The following is a 26,008-nucleotide window of genomic DNA, read 5'->3' on the forward strand; positions in this document are numbered from 1 at the left end:
GAATAAGAGTCTTTGTCTTTGACGGAACCTTAGAACATTGAAACCAATCATTGATGAACTGATTAACAGATAGCAAAATTAAGATACATCAGCAGTTGTGTTCATACGTCGTTGTACATGGAACAATAATATATTCGAGTGTAATTCCACGAAAAGTGGCGAATGTACCCGGGTAATGACTTAGCCCTAAACTAAATTTTTTTTTTTTGCACACTGGGAAAGACAGAGGAATGTTTTTTGTTAGTGCGAAAATGTAGAAAATATCTATCACAACCGCAAGTTTGTGAAAACTTTAAAAACAAAGAATACAACACACAAATTGTGAAGTACAGTGACTGACACCTCTACAGCAATAAGTTACTAAGACTATATATGTATAGGTTATAGATCATTTATTGACATTTCAATGCAATTAAGTTTGCCGAAAAGGAGCGCAGCGTAGTGAAGACAAAACTTAATGCATTAGAATGTCAATAAATAATCTCTAACCGACTTACAGTTAAAACGCCCCCGTTATGAAATAAGATGAAAATAAGTTGGTTGCTTTTTTTGAAAATCCTTCGCTTTATATTGCCTAAAAATGTTTGAACTACAAGATGTTTTTGTTGGTCAGTTATACTTGACAGATGATCCCAGATCGACAGTAGTAAATTGCCTTATATATTATTGCCTTTAAAAAAGTTTTAAGCTCTTGTTAATTATATTGTATAATCTTGCATGTAAAAGAAAAATCAACACAGGATGTTCAATAAATCGTGAAAATAGATTAGATTATATAATATGAGCCGCGCCATGAGAAAACATAGTGCGTTTGCGACCAGCATGGATCCAGACCAGCCTGCGCATCCGCACAGTCTGGTCAGGATCCATGCTGTTCGCTAACAGTTTTTCTAATTGCAATAGGCTTTGAAAGCGAACAGCATGGATCCTGACTGCGCGGATGTAGTCTGGTCTGGATCCATACTGGTCGCAAACTCACTATGTTGGTTTTCTCATGACCCGGCTCATATACTGTATAAAGCTCCTTATTAACGGTCTAATCCAAAATCGTTAAAGTTGAGTTTAAAATACATGCATTTACAGTCGAAGCTTAACTTTTATGAACTGAAATGTTTTTAGTATATATTGCATATTATTAAGGACGCTCTAAATATTTGATTTACTACTTTAAAAAGTAGGTAAAATGTACAGTCGTTGCTAAAATAACTATACAATATTTACAACAACTGGCTAACGATATCGATCAAACTGTAAACATTTGAAATCAGTGCAACCTATACTAATCAACTGTATGTACAAGGTTGAATTTTATAGACAATTTAATATTAGGAATTAAATAAGCACTTAAGTCTTAAGTAAGTATGTGTTTTTAATTCGTAATACAATATTTGAATATCAATATGAGATTTTTTAAGAACTTCTTAAAAAAAAGGTTATGAAAGGATAAAAAGTTTTTTTTTTGTTGTTACTGTTGTTACGAATGTAAATATGAAGTTTATTTCAGTCCGAATAAAGATTTTCTACATATAGCAATAGTCAAAGTTCTTTCCAGTTGCAATATATAATTAGATACAACTAATTCATATATAAGCTTTAATAAGTTAACATGAAGAGAGTGTTGTACGAGGGCTCTTCAAAAATAACATAAGACTTTTTCTCTAGCTTTTATATAATTTAAAAACAAGAAATATACCATCATGATTTGAAAGTTTTCTACTGCATTGCAGATTTGACGTGATTATGACCGTGCAACCAGGAGTTACGTCTCCTCGAAAACAGTCACATACACGGACAGGGCGCACGGCGATCATATTTCAACGACGTTAACGAACGGCGTCGTACTTTCATTGTGACGCTATTATAAATTTTCATGAGCAATACTTAAGTCAGAATAAGTTGTTCGGTTAGAATGCTAAAAATGTATGAACACTTATGCCACGCATCTGGGACAGGGTACTCAACAAGAGTACTTGGTCTTTATCTACAGAGTCATACATTGGCGTTAATGTCGATTCGCAGAGTTTCCGTTTTCTACCTCCATCTTCGCTGTCTTAAAGCCTTAGCCTGCTATATTTCTAAAATGGACTGGTCCATCTTCCAATTTGGGCAGTACCATTTATCATTTGAAGGGGTGTTTACTAAATATTTACTGACTGAATAGCGAACAGTGCAGACCATGATCAGACTGCACGAATGTGCAGGCTGATCTTGGTCTGCACTGGTCGTAAAGGCCACCAGCAAGCTAAGGGTTAAGCAATTCTGGACCATTTGAGAATCGTTTCTACCAATTGAAGATAAAGACACAGATGACTGAACATTGTTATGGCGTCTGCTTTATTAGTTTATTTCAGTTGCTGTCCGCCAAAATTTCTCCATAATTAAGCAACTGTCTTATTATCTATGCGAGTCGATGACAACATTACATGCATTATAAACTGTAATGCTCACTTAGTTTAACCATTGTTATCTTCTGCCTCCCGCGTTGGAATGACGCCATACTCTAGGTTCATGTAAACCTGACCTGTTGCTGCACTTTGGCGTATTTTGGTAATACTATTAGTGCGAACGTTAGACATCGAATTTAAATCAAAAAGCGAGGGCGCCGGTTATGCGTAGCTATGGTAAAAAAAAACGTTCGACGCACTTCGCCTATCAGAAAAAAAAACGTCACAAAAGGTGTATGAATAAATTACAGAAAGATTGTGAATTACAGCGATATATTTCACATTGCCATTTAAACAACATGCGACATTTGACAGCAAAAGTCTATGTAAGTTCTGAACAGCCCTCGTATGAATGTGGTGTAACTATCATGTCGAAATGCTGTAAATTCATGAGATTTAATTAAATTACTACTCTGGTCTGCTCTGCTGTGAACTGCACTGCACTGCTCTGCATTCTCTGCTCTGCTCTGCTGTGAACTGCACTGCACTGCTCTGTGTTCTCTGCTCTGCTCAGCTTTGCTCTGCTCTGCTGTGCACTGCACTGCACTGCTCTGTGTTCTCTGCTCTGCTCAGCTTTGCTTTGCTGTGAACTGCACTGCACTGCTCTGTGTTTTCTGCTCTGCTCAGCTTTGCTCTGCTGTGCACTGCACTGCACCGCGCTGCATTCTCTGCTCTGCTCAGCTTTGCTCTGCTGTGCACTGCACTGCACTGCTCTGCATTCTCTGCTCTGCTCAGCTTTGCTCTGCTGTGAACTGCACTGCACTGCTCTGCATTCTCTGCTCTGCTCAGCTTTGCTCTGCACTGCCTCAGTTTTGATTATATCCTTCTGATAAATACGATTACAATTACTCGTGTAAAGACTTTTTCATAACATGACTTTGCAAAAACATAAAATCAAGCAAATCGAAATCATTTACCAGATAAAACATCATACCTTCAGCGCGTGCCAATTAAAAAAAAAAAAAAAAAAAAAAAAAAAAAAAAATAATATATATATATATAATAAAAAAAAAAAAAAAAATATATAAATATATAAAAAAAAAAAAAAAATATATATTTTTTTTTTTTTTTTTTTTTTTTTTTTTTTTTTTTTTTTTAAACAACAACAAAAACACAAATACAGCGGTAAGGCGAAAAGTTTATTCAAGTTTTTCTATGTTTTAGAGACATTCGTAAGAGAGGCATATATACAGACTAACTGACTTACAATGGGTCATGGTGATGGAAGTGGAGAGGCTGGAGGACAAGGTCAAGGTCATGGTCATGGTCGAGGAGACAAGGGTTTTTTAGCAGGAGCATGCTGTATGTATTAATTTTTATATATCTGCGTTCTCTAGTTGTTGATCAATCGTACACAAATTTAAATATCCACAGTTAATGTTAATGTTAATTTGTGCCGCGCCATGAGAAAACCAACATAGTGGGTTGGCGACCAGCATGGATCCAGACCAGCCTGCGCATCTGCGCAGTCTGGTCAGGATCCATGCTGTTCGCTAACAGTTTCTCTAATTGCTATAGGCTCTGAAAGCGAACAGCATGGATCCTGACCAGACTGCGCGGATGCGCAGGCTGGTCTGGATCCATGCTGGTCGGAAAGCCACTATGTTGGTTTTCTCATGGCACGGCTCATTTTATTTATGCTTGGTAAGTCATTAAAATAAAATTTCAACTGCTATAAGTATAAACTGACGAAAAAGCTTGCATTATCACTTTCAACTAGAGAGCTAACCAGTCCTTTTCATTTATGGTTAATTTTCGCACCCCGTCCCTCCCCACTCCTAAAAAGGATACTATTTTGCGTTATTCCCTAAATGCGCTTAGCTCTCTCGTGGAATTGTGTCTGTATAATGAAAGAACATTTACAATAACACAAATGAAAAATGACTTACATAACTCATATATAAGTATAATTATTTTATTTGCAGGTATTATTATCATAGTGGTGCTTCTTGTACTGTCCATATTTGGACTTAACATTGCAAAAATCGTCATGGGTTAGTATATGTTGAACAATTAACAATATCTTCATAGATTAAAATATTGCCACCTGGGGATAATTTATGTGACCAAGTGACAAGGGTCGAATACTTCGAAAACTTTACCCCTCATCGATGTTGATTCGAAACCTCACCTTGGATTGAAGAAAATTCTTTATTTGTAGAAGCCATCAAACTAGTTTACACAGGGCCAATTAATTTACCCAGTTACTAGCCCATGACTGAAACATTGCCCAGAGGGGCCTCTGTGGTCTTTGTTTTTTTCACTAGCTCCCCCCCCCCCCCCCAACCAACCCCGAGAAAAAAGCTGGAAAAGTCACTATACAACCTAAATTGTGTCTAACTCTTAACCTAAAAATATGTCGCCACCTTCTTGGAAAGTGTGGTTAACTGTACTGATTTAAAGAAACAGTTTAGTTGTGTTGACATTTGTTCCTTTTGTATTTTGGTCCGTTTAATTGTTTCATTACATACTAGTTTGTTTTTTTGTTCGTTGCATTTTACATTTTAATGATCCTTTTAAAAGTATATATGTTAGTGCTGCCACAAGCAGTTCTGTAAATTTTATTATTAAACACAGTTTGGATTCTATTTTTATACAATAATGTTGATCAACATGCTTTGACGTGTGACCCCGAGACAGGAGGAAGCGCATGTCGTATTTAGCCTTAGATCGCATACTGGAAGCTAAAACGATATTAATACCGTTGTGAACACACACGGTCATAAGCAAAAATGTTACATGATTAACTCGTTTAAATTCCATTCCATTGAAGTAACTTTATTTGCTTGGAAACAATTTGCATTCTTGCTGATATTTCCGGTAGCACCATAAAAAAATCACAATTCGTAATATGCGAACGGCTGTATTCGATCGGGCAATACAAGTAAAACCCGGGTGATTTCCGTACTGTTACTCGGTCATTACAAACCTGTCAACTAATGAAATTTAATTCTAGTGCAATAATACACGGCCTTTTATTGCAAGTAATAAGTCTGGTTTGCTGTATTAATTTCAGGAGCTGCATACGTTAATGATTGTCCAGTTGAAAAATTGATTCCTATCTACCTAATTGTATCGGGATGTTCGTCAGTACTGATGGGAGGTTTGAGCAATTTAAAGAAAAAAGACGACGATATAGAAGAGGATGGTATCAAGGGCAAATGCAACGTTTTGACTATAATTGGGACAATTGGGTTACTGTTTAATTTTGTCTGGCTTATATGTGGTACGTGTGGACATTTTTTGTTTCATTTGTTTTATTTTATTTTAAATTGTCACTAGACCGTAAGGAAATATTATTTCAGGTGGCATTCTGTCAGTGTCATGCCGTAACTAAGTATTTTTTCTATGTGCATAGCTACCGATGACAAACTCTGGCCCACAGATGAGAAATTCGCGTCTAAAATAAGCTAGTGTTTGTTCTCATTCGCGATCACGTTGCATTTTATTCAATGCCTCCTTATATAAATTGCCGGTCCATAGTTTGTACTATTGACTGGTCTATAGTTTACCACTAGGCTTTCCTGGCCTAAAGTCTAAACATGAAGGAAACATTAGTTTAGTTTATACCAATTCATTTTAGCTCGATTGCAATGAAAGCTTTAAGCTTATTTGAACCACTCTCGAGTCAGCTTCCTGGAAAAACCAGTACTGGTGTCATATGAGAAGTCATGGTCGTGACCCCAGTGGGGCTCGAACCCACGACCCCGTGAATGTATTTCTGATGTCGAACTTTGGGCAATAAATTTGACTGTTGACTGTCAAGACTTTCAATATGTTAAAATATATGGTTAGGTTATTAAAGTGGCAGCTTAAAAGGAGGACTTTTTTGTTGTCGAATCAAGTGATCCAGGAATATATGTTTAACCAAAAATGTTAATAGAATGAACATAGTCATGAACGAGTATTTTATAAGTATGTTCTTGCCAATTTCTTTATGATACTAGCTGAGTTTAGATTGGAATACGAGTACAAACTGTGCTATAACAGTTGTTGACATACCTGGATATCGGGAGCCAATCAGATGTTAGATAAGTAGGCTATAGTCTCGGAATAAATCTATGACTCTATTTTTTTGTGGTTTTCTTATCCAAAAAATCACGTTGTGTTTTTAATCAAAACATTTGCATTATCTTATATTTTAAAATTATTTTTACAGGTAGTGTATGGGTTTTTGGGAACTACTCGGATGTTATCGATGGCTGTGGCGTTTCGAATGACTGTTGTGATACGTCCCTAATAAAGTTCGCTCTTGCGGTGACAATTATAGACTGGATATTTATAGGTCTGATCTTAGTAGCTATTTGCTGCCTTTGTGGAGCTATATGCTGCGGAATGTTTTGCTGCAAGACGAAAGTAGGCGAATAAATAAAATTGAAAATTCCTAGGACGAGGATGTCATCTGCATATACCTGTAATTTGATATAACATGCAGTACTTATAAAATTGTACTAATTACATGCAATGTAGATGCAGCTCCTAATTCAAAAGATTTGCAGTGTATTGAACATTTATAAACAAGAATGGCTAGGATATAAATCCACTGGATGCAAATGTGGATTGAAAAAAAGCAGCAAGCCAAAACAGCAACTCGGGAGCTGAATATTCTCATCCGAAATTACAACTAGGTGTAGTGACAGCACGTACAATAAAGAAGAAATAAACTAAAAACGATCATTGTCTTTTAAGCACGTCCTTTATAGATTCATTTAACATATCGCATCCTTACATACATAACTTGGGCAGGTTTACTGGTATTTGTGCACTTTTTTTACTATTTACAGAATTGAATATTATTGTTCCTTCTCTTGAGATTGTCACTTAACACTTGATTGAGCAGGTAATGGATACAAGGGTACTGTCAAAGGCATCCGATTACCAGTAGGACGCCGCCATCTTGGACACATGCATATTCATTTCGAATAATTACGACAATGTGCGTTTATGCGTCTTTAAGTCAATCTATTGTGAAATGCATGTTATTAACAACAGGCCGACAAGAAATTATATTTCATATAGGGTATCAATCCGTGCATTGAATATTTAATAATGTAGACTACAGATTAATATAATTAATGTGCATGATCTTTCTCGCTAATTCTTCACATAATGAAATATCGCTGGTCATGTGATATTTATTATCTTCAGTTAAAACATTGTCATGACGCCACTCCTTTGTTCTCGCTGTACTGTATTTTTAATATTGGACTGCTTTCAATGGGACTTAGTTCAGTATTTTCCACGTGGAGTCCAATATTATTTTAATATTGGACTGTGTATTTAATATTGGACTGCACGAGGAAAACGATTTATATACAAAATCAATGTCTTCGTGTAGTCCAATATTTATCAATATTTATCAATACATGTAGCGTAATTCCATATAGAAATATTGTAATCAAATGAAAGCAGTCCAATAAAATAACACAGTACTGATAATAAAAGGGAAAATTAATATCAAAATTAAATTTTATGTATAGATCTAGATGCAAAATTTTAAAAATAGCATTATACATATATGTATTCTGCATGCGTCAACGTAGTCTTACTCCTTAAAGGACGTTTTCCTAGAGCAATAATTTCTTCCAGTTTTAAAAATTGTGCAAGAATTTATTGCTCTCTATTGAAAAAGCAGTTTTATAAGACCAATCATGATAGTTCTTTTAGGCCGTACTGTCAACAGCCTTTATGATTTTGTTAAGTTTAAATGAAATGTCATCAATACTTTTCAAGTAATGCTCCGGAAAAAGCCTTATTTTGTATAATAAAGGGAGATAATCCAACAGCTAGGTAAGGTAGAGCTATGGTTCTTTGACACTGCTCTTTGATTGCTCTATGATTATGTGAAATTTTAATAAAATGCCGTTAATACCTTTTAAGTTATACAACGGGCGGACGGACGGAAAGACGCACAAAGTGTCAAGCAAAGTGCTCGCCCTTCGGGAAGCATAAAAATAATAGTAATAATAATTTGCGATATACGAAAATTAGGTGAAGCATTGCATCATCGTATACATGGCTCATATTTTGTTATGTCACATTCCACATTTCCCGTATTTATCCGTTCATCTGTACATAGAAAAAACTAAACAAATGCTTACACGTTAATGTTCATGTAAACCACTGAAAATGATATGAGCCGCGCCGTGGGAAAACGAACAGAGTGCGTTTGCGACCAGCATGGATCAAGATTAGCCTGCGCATCCACGTAGTCTGGGCAGGATTCATACTGTTCGATAACAGTTTGTCTAATGGCATTAGGCTTTGAAAGCGAACAGCATGGATCCTGGCCAGACTGCGCAGGCTGGTCGCAAAACCAATATGTTGGTTTTCTTATGTTGCAGCTCATAGATTTGTTGGGTATTGACAGTTACAGTTTATGTTTATTTAAGTATTACATCCGTATTGAAAAAAAACTGTAAAAAAAAAACAGGATGTTCATTTAAAAAAAAATGAACGTTTATTGCACCCTACGTAGAATAAATTGCCTTTATTTCTTGTATTTGAAGCCAGTGTGAAGCATTTGCTCACATTTGTTCAGTCTGTGAGATGGCCTATTCGGAAAGAAAAAGGAACTGCAATTAAGGGACACATGTACTTGCATGAACCTTAGTTTTGTCGAAATATCTTTTAATTTTGTACTCGTATATTCTATTTCATTCTATGCTATTTTATGAAATACTGAGATTTTAGTGAAAATAAATCCAATAGATTCAAAGTGAATGATATTAAATATATTTTTCAGTATTTCACAGGTTGGGGAAGGTATTAAATTTAGCAAATTTAGCTATTTATAGCTAATATTGCTACATATGGCTAAAAAGTGAACAAAAGAAATGTATATTTTTCTCACCCTTGCTCATATTTTTAATACGAGCATCCTGTCACTGTGTCCATCTATTTTACACAATTTTCTACACAGAACTGATCAATCAAGAACAACATCTACCGATGCATGCAGTTATTGTTAATGGAGAATTAAGCCCAGTTGTGCCAGTAACCACAACAGCCTGTATTAAACACCTAGAGTGACTTTAAGGCTAATGTAAATTGAATCAAAGTTTAACATCCCCTGAATGGTAGTTTTCTGCCCATTACTAGATCTATTTCAAAGTATTTTGATATTACATAAAATTTTGATTGTTTAGCTTATGCTACAAGTGCGCACAATTGTCTTTAATTGCAATTAATTTCAGTTAGTTATTGTTGACACAAACACTGAACACAAAAACAACTTGTCTTAGCCTAACAACAATGTGATGACCATGCAGTGTTTATATATGATATTAAGCTGGTAGGAGGAAATCATGTGTAACTGTATTACTGCATGGAATTTCCATGAAAAATGTGCAAGTTTAAATCATCATTCAATTCTTTTCACCTCCCTTGGATTGGTTACACATTATACATGCCAGCTATAAAACATGTTGTGTGATATCACAGATCTTTCACAAATCACAACTTTCTCAACATATTTTCATAGATGTGTTAAGAGTGCTTAGGAAAGAAGAGCTGAAAATTAGCAAAACTGTGAAAAATAATGTTTGTTTTGTGTACTTATCAGATAATTTACTTTGTGTGATGCAAGGATAAATTGAAATTATTTCTGAAAAAATGCATCGGTAAATATTTTATTTTATTTCTCTAAAATGTTACAATTACCAACTTCAGTTAATATGCAAGTAACTAATATGCACCTATTTACAGTTTAAGAGTAATTAATGGAAACATGCAGTTCTTTTGTTCAATTTTTAGCCATATATAGCTATATTAGCTATAAATAGCTAAATTAGCTAAATTTGATACCTTCCCCAACCTGTTTCAGTGGACTACATTAAACATCCGTTGTAATAATAACAACATAAATACGAGTAGCTTCGAGTGCATCAATAAAAATCATACTGAAAGCAAGTTTTCCTTAGTTTTCTGCATCCGCCTAGCCACTATGCGTCTAAAGGAACGAAAATAATATGATTTGGACTTACCAGTAGCTGTATCCGATAATATATTAAAATGTCTGTTCTGTAAGTCTTCTTGCACTAAATTTGAAGATTTTCGGGCAAGTTCATGTACAACCCAACAAAAACTGTCATTGAATTAATAAATCACAACAGTATATTGTCAGGCGTGTAAACAAACAACCCATTTTCTCATTCAGTGCACATGCAGCATTCATTTTCTCCAGCTGTCCGATTTCAACTATACTTTCAGTGAAACATTATCTGATTATCGTAATCCGCCATACCCTTGTAATTTTTAACACAAAGAAAGTTTCCTTGTACACATTTAAATAAAAAAAACATAATCACTTTATCCTAGCCATGAATTAAAATAAATCCTTTCTAAAATGTCACAAAATTTATCTCCTCCCGCCGCCACTCATGAGAATACTACTGCTTATTCCGTACATCAGTGTACATGTGTAAACACAATTAATAGCATCACGAGAATCCCGGGCTAACGAAAGTCCAATATCACGAAGGCGAGAAACCCGAGAAAAACGCAATCGTGCATTATGAGAAAAACGTGCGTAAAATTGTCATGAGGATCTACAGGGTATTTCATAATCATATAGCAACTTTTATTAAATGCATTAATGTGAATAAAAACCGAATTAATTCAAGAATATTTTACGTCAATGGTTTATACGTACTTTTTTATAGGTTATGTCATCAAAACAATGTTTTAAGTAAGATATAAGCCTCAAACGATCCAATATGTAAAATACTGGACGGTCCTCAGCGCTAACGCGCTTCGGACAGTCCAGTATTTTACATATTGGATCGTTTTCGTCTTATATCCTATACATATATCTATATGCAATTTGCAAATGCTTCCTTTCATTTATTTATTTATCTGTTAAGATCTTTTCCCTGCGTTTCGTAAATGCATAAATGTAAAATTATGTTTCTATATATATATATTACATGTATATGCTTAATTGCGTGTTTTAATCAAGTGACGACAACATCTGGAAGGGCTACATAATACTGCGGCCTAAACATCTGTAACATGATGCTAAAGTCAGATTTTCTTAAAACGTTTAGACAGAATATTGCATACGCGCTAGAAGGAACAGAATTAATTTCAAATCTTGTTAAGCATGGTAATGAAGAAATGATGCATGCTGACAATGCGATGTTGCGAGTCATTGCGTCGGATTCAAGTTGCTGACATTTACGTATATGCTTCACGTGACGTGTTGTGGTCGTGTTTTGTGGCGAGTTGTTTTTTGTTTGGAACAGTTTATGCTCTGAATTTATTGATACAGTTGCAAATACCACAACACTGTTAAAATTATTCTACATTAGTTTTTACATATAATATGACTTCAGCTTTAATTTTTCCTACCTACCAAACTTGTTTCTTAAGAAGTCATCGGCTTTCAAATTCTGTGTCAAAACTGAATGTGTTTCGCATGCATACACCAAAATGTACTGCCATCGCTGACTAAATAATAAAAAAAATTTCCAGAACAGGTCTTTTTTTTTGGCTCTTGAAATAATGGATTCGTAAAGAAAGTCCAGGTTTCCGTATTCTCCAAATTCCACTTCAGTATTTTTAGACCGTTACTGTAATTCAGACAAACACGTGGCTTTCCCTACAAGCCGGGATGTGTCAAAATTGCATAGGGCAAGTACCGGAGAAACACGTGTTGAAACGGAAATTATCGATAAAGGCAGCGGATCGACTGCGTTAAAACTCGTTTAGAGGTCGTTTGATTTGAGATTTGCATGAGAATTTCAAGGTTTGGCGTACGGCACTCTTCTGAGGTCCACAATGATTTCAAAAATACAACTGCATATATATATGATCTTTGATGTCTCGGAATGTTTTCAAATTATTACCTTTTTAATATTGCCTCACTTATTTACCGAAATCAAGTGTAACTAGCTGCAAAAGATGGGTAGTTAGTGTGGAATCCTACTCACAAAATTGTTTCTACGTTGTACTAATGTTTCATTATTCTAAAACTTTTGGTGCAAGGTTTAAACAACTGCGTTAACTGTTAAAAGGAGTGCTTACCAAAAAAAATACTGACTGAATGGCGAACAGTGCAGGTCATGATCAGACTGCAGAATCAGTCGTGTTTAGCATGATAAGGGTAAAAAGCCTTTCCGGTTTTCGGTCCTAAAACTTCTGGTGAGGATGGAGAGGCGAGCTATTTCATGAAAAGCCTTTCCGTTTTTTTTTTGTCTTATTGTTATGGATATGCAATGGAGGCGAGCTATTTCATGAAAAACTTTCTGTTCTTTTTTGTCCTATTGTTATGGATATGCAATAGAGGCGAGCTGTTTCATGACAAGCCGTTCTGCTATATAGTTATGGATAAGCAATGGAGGCGAGGAGTTTCATGAAAAGCCTCTTGGATTTTTGCCCTGTTGCTTTGGTAAACGTCTCGTATTTCTTTTTATACAGTTTTGATCTATGCTGAAAAGGCGAGCAGTTTAAAGAAAAGCATCTTACAACTTTGTCAGGTCTTTGTTGCTTAAGAGGCGAGGAATTCCATGTCTTGCAGGCATAAAAAGCCTCTTTGGAGTTTAGGAGACGGATATCAGACATGACATCCATCCTTTTGTCATCATTTGTGACCCTGACGAATTGTAGACGCGACTGGAATAAGAAATGTCTGACGCTGTAAAAAAATAGACGATGGAGAAAAGAATCAAAACACACAGAACGCATTCATTTACATTTATCAATTTTAGAACTATGTGGCCAGCAACTCTCACAACAATGTTGTTGAACCATACAACTCTCGCACCAAGAACTCTTATTCTTTCCTATATACTGACAAGAGTATTCGTTTATAGTTATATTCGCGTCCTTACACTCTTTGGGTGGTGACGTCTTTTTCGTATTTTTTGATGGATAATTTACTGGCGCTTGATACATTGGTTTCTGTTGTTGTTGTTGTTGCTTTTGTGATGTTCTTACTCTTGACTGAGAACTGAAAAAAATAAATATTATATAAATATGGTATTATACAAAACTTCCCAGCGAACCATTATTTCGGAAACTTATAGTTTTTTATTCTATAAGTAACTGTCCAATATCAACAAAAAGCAAAGACATAAAACTGAAGACTCTGTCTCAAATGCTGACTTCTGGTGAAGCCGACGGTAAATATTTCCAAAACTATGTTTTCTGTAACTTATTAAGGACATTCAGTTTCTGTAAAATCACGTCATGATTAAAATGAAAGTCTGCTAAAGTTTTATCAAGTCTTTATGCAGTTATGCTTGCAGCGTGCTCTAAAATTTCATTTTATTTATGGTTCCAGTCGGTCGATATTAAGATTTCATTACTGGCTGTATAATGAATATTGCTAAGATTCATTGGAACCCAACCAGTTGAGCTAGTTTTATGGGTTTTTATTGTTAAACTGGGGTTTAAATCATCATAATGAATCTTTACCACCTTTCATAGTGGAGAAGATCCCATGTGCACTATCATATCTTACATAAGAATCGGTTGGACACGTGGATAGAAAAACACGCCTTCTACAAGCTAGCTAAAAGTCTTTCAAAGACTCACTAGGACTTTTATAGACTGTAACTGGTCAAATCAAATGAATCGCTTTTCATTATAACAGCCGGAAATGATTATTTTACGTCACGTTCAAGATTTTCTTTCTAACCTGACTGACATAGGTCAACTTAGATTGTAATTTTTTTATTTGTCAATATTTTACCATAGATTAAAAGAAGACAGTTCATTGTAAAAATGGTCAGATTTTTCATTCCAATATGTTCTTCGCAAACTGACTGAAATGGAATAGATTTTTATGTGAATATATTTTAAGGGAACATTTGTTGTATATCACTGTTAGGAAGCCAAACATTCAGTATAATTAAGAAATAATGTATAGAAAAAACGTGTTTAAACGTTATTAATACACGGAAAGAGGTAATATGTCCGCGGAGTAATTTCACGAGGGCGTAGCCCGAGTGAATTATTCTGGCAACGTATAACCGATTTTGAGTGTATTAATTTAGGTAAAACACGATTTTGCTATACATTATTTCGATTCTAATATGCCCTTAATCTAAAACAGTAGATAAGATATAGTAACGCTCTTCCTTGGTCGCAACAAAAACATTGACGGCATCGCACGTTTTAACGTGACGTCATTTTAGCGTAAGCGTGTTTTAACAGAAACAAGCATATTAAAATGGACATTTTAACATTTGGCTCAGAAGGAATCACGAAATGCTTATGTTACATGCAAAAAGCGAAGTACTTACCCAATAATCTTATTAGATATAGAGTTACTGCGAAGGCCTCCACTGGTTCCGAAACTATTTTGAAACCTCTGTCGAAAAGAAGGAGCTTGTGGGCCGAGCTGGGAACCAACACCAATATGAATCATTAATCCAGCAGAGTTTGCATCGCCTGTCTTTAGCAACCCTACAATATGTAAGAAAGGTGGAACTTCAGTTAGTAAAAAGCACATTTTACACCAGCTTAGGAGCGATATCAGTATAATTAAGAAATAATGTATAGAAAAAACGTGTTTAAACGTTATTAATACACGGAAGGAGGCGAGGTAACTAATATCCGGACAACCTAAACAATTTCTATCCACTTTTGCACAAGACTGCTAAAATAACTTATATCTAAAAAGTTTTATGTTACGTATATCTCTATATATTTTTTAAAAGATATCCGTTCCCCTTTTCTGTTTAAATAGCGATTTTAGGGTTAGAAGTTGAGGGTAGGAGGCAAAACGTTGCCCGCCCCCCACACACACACACCCCACCCCTCCCAATTCAACATGCTAACAGGCAAGTATCGATGTGTGCCTTTGTTTTACATATTGTGTGCTTCACATATACATTTTTCGCGTTTATAGATAACAGAGTCAAATTAGGAACGTAAAACTTAAGTTTACAGATATCACTGCTGTCGTATAAAAAGTGTTTATATGTATCAACGTCAACGTAGGAATGTAAAACTTACGTTTACAGCTGAGACAGCACATATTTTGTACGTTATAATCGCTTGCACAACCAGGACGTCCGAAAACTGAAACCATTAGCTGGGAGCATGTCATGCCATTGATAAGAATATGTGAATCCTTGCACGCCTCCTCGGGAGAGAATTCTACAACAATATAAATTTAAACAATTTGATGATGAAAAAAGAATTACGATAACAACAGCTGGATCTGGGATATTGTGGATTTCTGATCATATGTAACGTGCATAATATCAAATTTTATTATTAAAGCTATATTGCGCAGTAATTTTCAAAAACCTGTCATATGTCCTATTTATCTCATTCAAAAGATGTAACTGCTCATTGACATCAGTATATGTCCTGACCTTCTGACGGAAAATGTCCAGTCAGCTGCATTTTTATTTACCGTTTCTTTCATCTTTATAGTAAGTTCAATGTATACAATTTGTGTTAAAACCCTTTGTCTAACACCAATGCACTTGTAAAACACGTTACATGTATTATTTTTCGTTCGTTGCAAAATAAATATTGATATCAGTCTTATATCAAAGACCAAAGAAAGAATTGAATAACTTTTAATTAACAATGCAAGTATAAAATGAAAGCTTTATTGACTTGTGACACGTGATTATATTGTGGAAATCGTATTCAGAGTTTAACATTTGTCTTCTTCCCCTTTTTTAGTTTTCCTACAAAAAATACATACTTTTACTGCAAGAGTTGCAGCACTTTTGTCTAAATTTCTCATTTTTACACATGAAAGGTGTCGCATCTTCGCAGTGGGCGCCATTAGATGGGATGTCTGGATAGGGGCAGTCATCTGAAAAAACAAAAACGATTTTTCACAATTTTATAACCTATTTTTTGGAATTAGTTTAACAGCATTTGACGTAATTAATATATTTTAATTAACATTATAAAATTCTGATATTAGTAAGAACTCGTTTATATTTGTTCTATTTTTAAACTGTTTCCAATTGGATGATAAATGCTTTAGAAGGTATGTCTTTGTATTTTAGTATTTTACAGACCACACAAGAATTTGTTTTACTGAATCAAAACTCCTTAGGACACACTGTATCACCTACTTTTACTTTTTATTTACAATTCGTGGGTTGAACGGGAAACTGAATAACTTCTTCTTTATCTAATACGGTTTACAACAGATTTTAGTTCAACCCTCGAATTATTAATAAATTTAAGCATTCGTAAATTTCGTAAAGATGACATAACCTTTTAACATTCTGAAGGTGTCGCGTGAAACAAGCTTCGTTAAGACGTAAGTACCCCGAAATCACACAAAAAACACTATAAGATATGCCACATGTGACCAGTTTGGTAACAGAGCTCCTTGAATGTAGTTTTCCATTTGCATATTCAAGTGTCGTCGTATAGTCTTAGTTTCGTAGTTTTTAAAAACAAAATTTTGAAGATTAACCCTTAGCCTGCTGCAGGCGAATTTAACAGCCTTTGCAAACAGCTTGGAATCAGATCAGACGCCGATTAAATCGGCGTCTGATCAGGTTCCAAGCTGTTTGCTACTCTGACAATATTTCTTCCAATTTTGGAGCAAATTTAATGAACTTTATAATTTTAGCAGACGACATATCCAGCAGACGACAATTTATCTAGCATGTTAAAGGTTAATATGCATTTATTTTGAATTCCATAAGGCTTAAAAGTTTTATGTTGAAAACAGATAAAGCAGCCGTCCAAATAGATGTTGTGCTTATTCAGAAGGCTAGAAAAGCACTAATTTCAATATTGCACATAAAGGTTTACTGTGTTAGAACGATAAAGGGAGGTAATCAAAACATCAGATTGAGTAATATCTTATACTGTATTAACCCATTTTCAAAGCTTGGATAGTTATTATGAGGCAACATTTATCGAAAATAAGATGTAAAAAGAAATTAATGCATTTCATGTTTACTACAAAAAATGTGGCAGTCACATTATAATCAAAGGCATTATGTGCCTTAAAATCCAAAGATAACAAATTCTATAGTTACCCGGAACATCTCGGCCTCTTTGATCTCTTACACATTTGCCCATTTTGCAAATCTGAAAATGTAAGAATACAGCATAGGAAATCTACACGGAATGTAATTGAAATACCATGAAGTATCATTAACCTGCAAAATGCCCCAACACAAATATTTCATATCACAGAACTGTCAATATTTTGGTAACTTTAACCTTAAACCTGCTGGCGGCGGCAAGTGGTTCTGCCTTTGCGACCAGTGCAGACCAAGATCATGGTAAATTTTAAGTAAACACCCCTTCGAATAATAAATGGTATTGCCCAAATTGAATGATGGTCCAGTCCATTTTAGAAATTTAGCAGGTTAATTACTAATCATCATAACAACAATCTTACTAAGGCTTGTCCATTCTTTACAAATTATCTAAAAGATTGATAAAATGTGCCAGATTTCACACACTGATAAAACCACGGTTTTGTACTGAAGCTATTACTCGACAACTGTTGAAGGATATTATTTACCTTGTATTTACCACAAGGAGTTCCGGTTGCGGCCATTTGTTCGCTGATGATTGCGCATGCGCTGCGCTTTGGATCATAACAATACATTCTGTAACACATTTCCTCAGGACTTTTAGGTGGCTACAATAAAATAAATACAATGATTTTAAAAGATTTATTCTTGTTTGATCCTGGAGAGCAAACATTGCTCTTCTCCTGGTTTTATTGTGAGACCTGCCAGCGGTATTATACACGTCACTGGTCCGAAAATTCACATTTTTACGTGAAAATGTTGCTATCATGCGAACAAAACTATCTTTAAAGTTCCATAGCAATCCTCGGACAAAAAATGTCAAATTTAGAAATTTAAAGCTTGTAGGTTTCCATAAACATGAAAAATACAATGGAAAATACCCTTAAAAATAGTTTGTTTTACAATGAATTCAAAACTAGTTTTAGACTAGATATTTTATAACTATTGCCAATCTTTGAGTTCTTAAGAATAATGTATATGAGCCGTGCCATGAGAAAACCAACATAGTGGGTGTGCGACCAGCATGGATCCAGACCAGCCTGCGCATCCGCGCAGTCTGGTCAGGATCCATGATGTTCGCTTTTAAAGCCTACTGCAATTAGAGAAACCATTAGCGAACAGCATGGATCCTGACCAGACTGAGCGGTCTGGATCCATGCTGGTCGCAAACCCACTATGTTGATTTTCTCATGGCACGGCTCATATTATGACTGGTATCATATGTTAAATGCAAGTAGACAGCGAGGAACCCTTGTTAGTGAACGATGGATAAAACAGTAATTTTACTTACACACATAAATGATCCAGCTCCATATAATTGTTTACATTGAACATGGACGTCATCAAGTTCTCCGGGTAGAACATTCATATGAGTTTGTACTTCACGATCTATCTGAACGTCTTGTCGTGATTTCCTATCTCTTTGGTTACATTGTAAGCAGTTTCGGTTCCTAGAAAACAAACATTAACCCTTACCGTGCTGAATTTCTATAATGAACTTGTCCATATTCCAATTTGGACAGTACCATTAACTGTTAAAAGGGGTGCTTGCCAAAAAGATACTGACTGAATAGCGAACAGTGCAGATCATGATCAGACTGAACGGATGTGCAGGCAGATCATGATCTACAATGGTCGCACAGGCAGAACCAATCGTGTCCAGTATGGTAAGGGTTAAAATATAACCAGTCGAGTTTAAGACAAGTGATAAATTTAAATATTTCAGTTGCATTTAATGAATATGAAGACATAAGTAAGTATTAAAAGGTGCAAATGCATGTTCTTTTCCACAACAGTTTCTGTTTACAGAAGTTTAAAAAAGGACTTACCGGCCCAGTTAAAGACAAATCATTATCTTATTTGCATGTAATTTAGTAACGTTAGGTTTACAAAAGGTTCATAAAGTTGCAACCCTATGAACAATGAATATAATTTTGATTTGTAATGGCTTGTTACTCAATACACATATATCTAACATGCCTCACCTTTTGAGGTACATACAATTGTCTTAGACGTGTTTGTCCATGTGTGACCGTATACATGTATTTGCTACAACCGAATTTAATATATCTAATCTAGTATTACTTGTATCATTGCCCTTTGCGATTAATTTTAAATCTTACAGTTTTATTAGAGTGTCCAAGTGTGTTTTTATCTGCCGTGTTGAACATGTGGAGAAAGTGAAGCTGTATCTAAGATTCTTTTCATCAATGAGGTATGATGCTGGAGCCATAATGTAGTTCAGTGAAGCATTACAGGGTGACCCCCTAGCTGTACCCTCGCCGTCATGCCAATAAACGCCAAGACTGTGAATAGATAACACTAATGAAACCGATACATCTAAACTTTTAAGAAAAAAGACAATGCATGCGTAAAAGAACCAGCAAGTCACCCTCTATCACGATGATTCATAGAATACGAACTTTGAAACCCGTAAAAACGGTTTGGGAAAGTTCTCACAATAAATATCTTAAGATTTGTTACATTTGATACTTGACTGTAGTGCCACTATGTGACTTAAACTATGACGTTATACAAATTTCACATTTGACTGGTAGACCATTTAATCAGTGTAAATATCTCTCATCGGTATTTTGTGTCAAACTTTCACATCCCCAGCTTTTATTATACCTCAACTGGCATATCATGGTAGGTTGTCCCCCTTGAAAGTAACCCGATAATCAATTGGTTTCCCAATTGAATAAACTTTGATCAATAGATTATATAGGAAAACTATTTTCAATGGTTAATTTCAAATATTTCTTTACATTTGTGAATGTTTTAGCAGATATGACATTATACATCAATTTCTCCTCTCCAATTTGATGTAAAAATATTTATTTTAACTGAATATCTTCTTGCTGCCAATTTTGTTTTAAAAGTATCGCCATCACTGACATGGAGCATATAGTGAAAATCACTAAAATTTACAATTTCTTTCACTTTAGAGGCAAATAAATCATGTTTTTCAAAATATGACAACTTATTAGCACATATGCAGATGTTTTTGCCTCTATGAACATTATGATGACATATTAACAACTTTAAAAAGATAAAAGCTTCTTGCTTCCATTTAACGTCAAAGTTAACCAAGAAACTAAAAACTGGCGGTTTTCTAATAGCTCTGTTGTAACTTACGGTGCTGATTTACAGAACTACAAATACCAACAACTGACATTTCTATCTAGGGATATGAAATGATAACGTTCATAATAATGAAGAAAGGGAACAGAATATAACATATCAGAACTGAACAGAACAGAGCAGAACAGAGCTTTTATTCATTCGAGCTGTTTTAGGAAAATACGACCATGGGGTTTAAGAACAATACGAATAATCACGAATAAGATCGGACAAAACAGTTAGATATTCTAGGATATTTAACGATAGGAGAAAAAATATCAATAACAGTCAGATTATGGAAAAGAGTGTTATAAGTTATGATTGGGGAGCGATTGGTACATTTATTTAAATAAAAGATACAACGTGAATTCCACAGATGTACAAATCAGGGAAAAATGACAAACAAGCAATACCATGCCCATTTTAGCTATAGGAAAAACCAAGATTGAAAAAAAAAAATAAAAGCATGCTTTCCAGGGATTATCTAGACCTTAGTGCGACTTTCATTTTTCTCACGGTTATGTTCGTGAAAAGCATGCAAAACAGTCACCATTATAGCTCAGGTAAATTTTATTTCATGACTGAACTGTAAAATCAGCGCAAACAGGAATGGCACTTTAGATTTGCTTTTTGTCAAACTTTCACACTCACGGTTAAAAAGTAGACAAAATGAAACAGAACCATTTTTTATGGCTCAATGACATTTTCTAAAGGTTTATGATTATCATATACCAATAGATTCATTAATTGAAAAATTTCCTTCTTTCCTCTCTTTTATGTAAAACCTTGCAGTTTACAGCTATCTGGCAACAGAAAGGATCAAGTCCAGTTAAAATTGGCAATCAGTCAAATGTGTGTGCGTGTTTTAACATGCCTGTTTAATCAAGTTTTTTTATACTGCTCGAAATTTATAAATATGTCAGATACCGTATTGCTTAGGTTATAAACTTTTTCATGTTTTAAAAAGAAAACCTCTAGGCATGTGAAGTTACATAAAAATATTAACAAAACGCGATAACTATGGCCTTTATTTACTAATACCGGATCAACCCATAACAATGAAATAGGGAATCAGGTGGAAACATTACATGACAAATATCTTTTTTATATATTAGTCTCGTTTTGATCAAAGGAGGAAACTTACTTTACATGTTGTTGTTTTTTTTTCGAAATATTTGGCCATCTGCTTATGGCGGACTTTAAAATTTCAAAACAAGGATATAGTTTTATCTATATGTATTTCTTTTCTGTTACATGAAAACACAAAATCCGTATAACATCGTAGGCTAACATAATGTTTTTATATGTTTTTACTGAAATGTTTTATGCTTTTACAGAGATAATCGTTCTATATGAATCTATTAAGTAACAGAAGTTATAGCTTTATTTCAATGTATTGCTCAAAGCAATACCACGATAAATGCAAAATATATGAAAGTGACTTATTAATATACGGCTTTAGTAAGTAGACTTTAATGTAAGGGAGACAATCCAATCAGGAGGAACTGCTTTAAAACAATCGATATTCAAGGGAGAGAAAACTCGATATTTCTCATCATAAGCTGGCCATGGATGAGAATAATATGTTTATTCAACAGAGATAAACAAAATACAGTCAAACCACGTACTTATGACCAAGTTCATGGGTTCCAATTCCTGCCGATGTATACGCACCATGGTCCACTACTAATGACGTGCTCTTTGAATCCGAACATATACCGCTCACAAAACTTGTTCCTAGAAATAAACAATAAATATCACTGAAAAATAATGAAAGACCTTTCAGGTTCCGTGCTTGTTTGCTTGCAGCAGTGTTTGATAACAAACGAACGAACTTTTTTTCATTAACATTCACAACACCAGTATTAAAGTGCCATGTGGCGGCTGTGAAATGTCCCCTTCCCGTATTTGAACTCCGCGTTGTTTTCTGGTCCTTTGGGAACACGGAGTCTGTTCAATGTATCTGTAAATAAGAGGTGCGCTTACGCCGTTGCTAGGGGCGTGAGGAGTGTTGCACATTTCGTAACCTTGAGCATGAACACACTCGGCTATTTTTCTTGCTTGAGTTCTATGTTTACAAGTTATCTTCCTATAGGTCTTATTGGATTATGCAACATATCAATACTAAAATGATGAGCAGCACAACGCATTTTGTGCAAGGATTAAAAAACCAAAAAATAAGTTATTTTGACATGCGCATTCATTCGTGCAATATTCATTCATAAAGTACGCTAGAGCATTTGTCTAACTGAAAATTTTCCAAAAGGACAAAACTATCTATGACTTCAGTCTATATGTATCTAAGACGAGGCTAGCTTGTTACCTTGTAAATTACCGTTCACTATTTTTTTCACGATCCACGCTTTATTTTCAAAATTCATAAGGTGTTTTCATTTGTTAGTTATTGTAAATAAAAGATTCTCGTTGAGTAAAACACTAAATTGCAAGACTCTGTCAAGTATTTTGTCATTTTCATTCAACGAGTTTATTAAATTCAATGTGGAAATGCATGCAGTCATGTACGATATGTCATCTTTTTCCGATGAAACGCCGAAGTCTCTTTTTTCTTTAATATAGACAAACCTTGTTCGACCAGTGTCTTGAGTACGTAATTCCCCAATATAATATTAAAATTGGTACAACTTAAAATTTAGAGATATTACCTCCATCATCAGCAGACACACCGTTCTTCGGTTCACCGTGTTGAAACGCGTACTGATACACGGCTTCATCAATATGGTGGTCAGTTGATTCTATTTATAAGCAGCATGCAATATAAAGCACACGTTATGGTTAAAATATAATGGTTAGTCAAAAATGCATAGTCGTTACAACTAATTATATATTGTTGAAATATAACAAGTTTAAAAGGGTCTATAAATGTGAGGGTCGTGCGATTCTATTTGTTAGGGACATGCAATATAAAAGCATACGCTGTTGAAAATTGATCTGAAAATGGCAAATATAAAGTTGGTCGAAAAAAAAAAAAACAGTATCTCTTTTTTAAAGCAACATCTATGGCTTTATGCAAAACTATTGTAACAGCAACTAAATTGGTTTAGCGCCAAAGTTGAATTTTTTTAAACATGTATATAAAAGTAAGTAAATACGTTTTTCAAGTGAAAGATACACCAGTTTAATTTGATATATCTATAAATCATTTAAAAATGGGCCAATCTCGGTTTCAAGATATCAAAACTATATTCCTTTAATATATGCAAACATGCTCATGCATAAAAACGTCAAAAATGACGTTTCCCTTACCAAGAACAGAGCCGCCTAGATTAGTAGCTGCATATCTGAAAACACAAAATTCTTAACTCTAGAAATCAAAATATGCGTTACTTCCTTTAGAATAACTACTAAACATATTCGTCAATGTTAGTTATTTAATTTCCGTTAAAAAGAAGTTAAATGTAACAGCATATCCTAAAGTCGTTGAATAATAATGTATACTTATACTTTATTGGAAAATGAATTTCTGAAAATTGCCAAGAGGTGCTCTTGGCAATGCCATTTCGTTTTTGTTTTTTTGACATCATGTGCATGTATAGTCTTCAGAAATAATATGAAATAAGGAGGTCGCAGTGAGACACAATGATGCAGAAATTGTGATCAGGGTTGCAATGGAAATAGACTGGTAATTTATGCTGGAATATTCAGACCCAACTACTAGTATCTGTACTAAACGCGACTGCTGATAAGCCTTATTTGAAAAAAAAAATCGATAATTTTGTAGTTGATCGTTTTCTTGCGTAACTTTACGTACATCTCCAAAATGAAGCTGAGGTCATAAATCATGTTTTCAATAAAATTGATATTTTTGCTTTATAGCTAGGTTAAATTAATGACACAACGAGGCAATCTTGATTTCACAATGAATTGACAGAGGTTTAAAAGCTAAAGAAGAATTTTAACAGAAGCAAGACATTTGTAAATATCTTGGCAAATAATATACTTTGAATGATTGATATTTCGTTAATACAATGTCAAAGGAATTTACTTTTTATCACATACATATATACAGAGAGAGGCACTATTACATTTTTTTTCATCAGTTATGTCATCGCAAAACTGTTCATACATTTGTAAGGAGTACTTACTCTAAAAACAACATAGCGTGATTAAAATCTGGCAACACGTTCTTTTTTCTTTTCTGTTGTTTTTTAAGGAATGAATCTAATTCTGTTAACGTGTAATTGCTATTAACTCGATACCCAGCATCTTTAGCCATCTTATCGGCATCTATAAAAGGCAGATCTTTAGGTCTCTGAAAGAAATATATTTTTAAATGAGCCGCGCCATGAGAAAACCAACATAGTGCGTCCGCGCAGTCTGGTCAGGATCCATGCTGGTCGCTAATGGTTTATCTAATTGTAACAGACTTTGAAAGCGAACAACATGGATCCTGACCAGACTGGTTTGTTTCCATGCTGGTCGCAAACGCACTATGTTGGTTTATCTCATTGCACGGCTCAAATCTTGTGACGTAACGCTTGTTTTGTCAATATCTTGTGAATTACTTTATCAACACATTTAACATTTTACACGTATTTTGAAAGATCTATTGCTAATAACATGTGAATTTTACACGTATTTTGAAAGATCTATTCCTAATAACTTGTCTAGTCAGGATCCATGCTGTTCGCTTTCAAAGCCTGTTGCAATGAGAGAAACCGTTAGCGAACAGCATGGATCCTGACCTAACTTCGCGGATGCGCAGGCTGGTCTGGATCCATGCTGGTCACAAATGCACTATGTTGATTTTCTCATGGTGCGGCTCAAGTAGAAAATAATAAAACGCACACCATACTGAAATTGTCATATTTGAAATTCATGTGAATATTTAAGTAGGACTTTAGAAATGTGTTAATGTAATAGTATTACCTATCATTTCAATCACAGAATCAAACCATTGCGTTCATTTTAAGTTAGCAGTTAGAATGTTACGGACATAGATCCGTAATAACAGTCGGCAATTTCCGTGTAATTACGTTATTCTTGATGAGTACTTCGGCATTTAAGACACACACTTCCTCATGTTGCCTCTAAAACGTTTTACTTTCAAACGTTATAGTAGTTTACGTTACTGGTACTTTCCAACTGAAGCAGATATTTTTGTATAAGTAGTTTTTAACCTGGTACATGAAAATGAGTGAGTGTAATTACCTTCGCAATGAAATATCCTGCCAGTCGCACATTTATGCTTAAACCTTTTTGAGCAATTGTTGAATATCTCATGTTAATCTGAAAGTCAAGAATGTAAATATAAAACATCTCTGTCACTTATCAGTATTTTTATTCAATAGTTATCAATCTATATATGTATAAGTAAGAAACAGAACTGAGAAGAAGGATTACAGTGTATTTTGACTAAATTATGAACCGTGTTTTTTTTTTGGTTGATGGTTACTTCAGCACCACTTTGCAAAAAACACAAACTTAAAACCAGTTTGGCCC

At 34.7% G+C, this 26,008-nt stretch overlaps 2 protein-coding genes across 4 annotated transcripts in view; one reads left to right on the forward strand and one right to left on the reverse strand.

Annotated features, from left to right (window-relative positions):
• The first annotated feature begins 986 nt into the window (after positions 1-986).
• Positions 987-11,078, forward strand: LOC123539073 (transmembrane protein 272-like). Its single transcript, XM_045323549.2, has 5 exons — positions 987-1,355; positions 3,609-3,746; positions 4,370-4,438; positions 5,461-5,670; positions 6,604-11,078. The coding sequence occupies exons 2-5, from the start codon at positions 3,653-3,655 to the stop codon at positions 6,810-6,812; spliced, it is 582 nt and encodes a 193-aa protein (XP_045179484.2). The 5' UTR covers positions 987-1,355; positions 3,609-3,652; the 3' UTR covers positions 6,813-11,078.
• A 2,049-nt stretch (positions 11,079-13,127) lies between these two features.
• LOC123539020 (uncharacterized) overlaps positions 13,128-26,008 on the reverse strand; it is a 31,517-nt gene continuing 18,636 nt past the window's right edge. For 2 of the 3 annotated variants that reach the window (XM_045323484.2, XM_045323486.2), the window contains 13 exons: positions 25,718-25,795; positions 24,652-24,818; positions 23,813-23,847; positions 23,212-23,301; positions 22,177-22,285; positions 19,549-19,731; positions 18,717-18,876; positions 17,914-18,033; positions 17,420-17,471; positions 16,114-16,227; positions 15,408-15,551; positions 14,693-14,855; positions 13,128-13,395 (listed from right to left, as the gene is read on the reverse strand). In XM_045323484.2, coding sequence (XP_045179419.2) covers positions 13,131-13,395; positions 14,693-14,855; positions 15,408-15,551; positions 16,114-16,227; positions 17,420-17,471; positions 17,914-18,033; positions 18,717-18,876; positions 19,549-19,731; positions 22,177-22,285; positions 23,212-23,301; positions 23,813-23,847; positions 24,652-24,818; positions 25,718-25,795 — 1,680 coding nt within the window. In that variant the 3' untranslated portion in view covers positions 13,128-13,130. The remainder of the gene's footprint in view (positions 13,396-14,692; positions 14,856-15,407; positions 15,552-16,113; positions 16,228-17,419; positions 17,472-17,913; positions 18,034-18,716; positions 18,877-19,548; positions 19,732-22,176; positions 22,286-23,211; positions 23,302-23,812; positions 23,848-24,651; positions 24,819-25,717; positions 25,796-26,008) is intronic. The other variant, XM_045323485.2, reaches the window with a different exon arrangement.

Source organism: Mercenaria mercenaria, chromosome 18 (assembly GCF_021730395.1).
Source record: "Mercenaria mercenaria strain notata chromosome 18, MADL_Memer_1, whole genome shotgun sequence".
Lineage (NCBI taxonomy): Eukaryota > Metazoa > Mollusca > Bivalvia > Venerida > Veneridae > Mercenaria > Mercenaria mercenaria.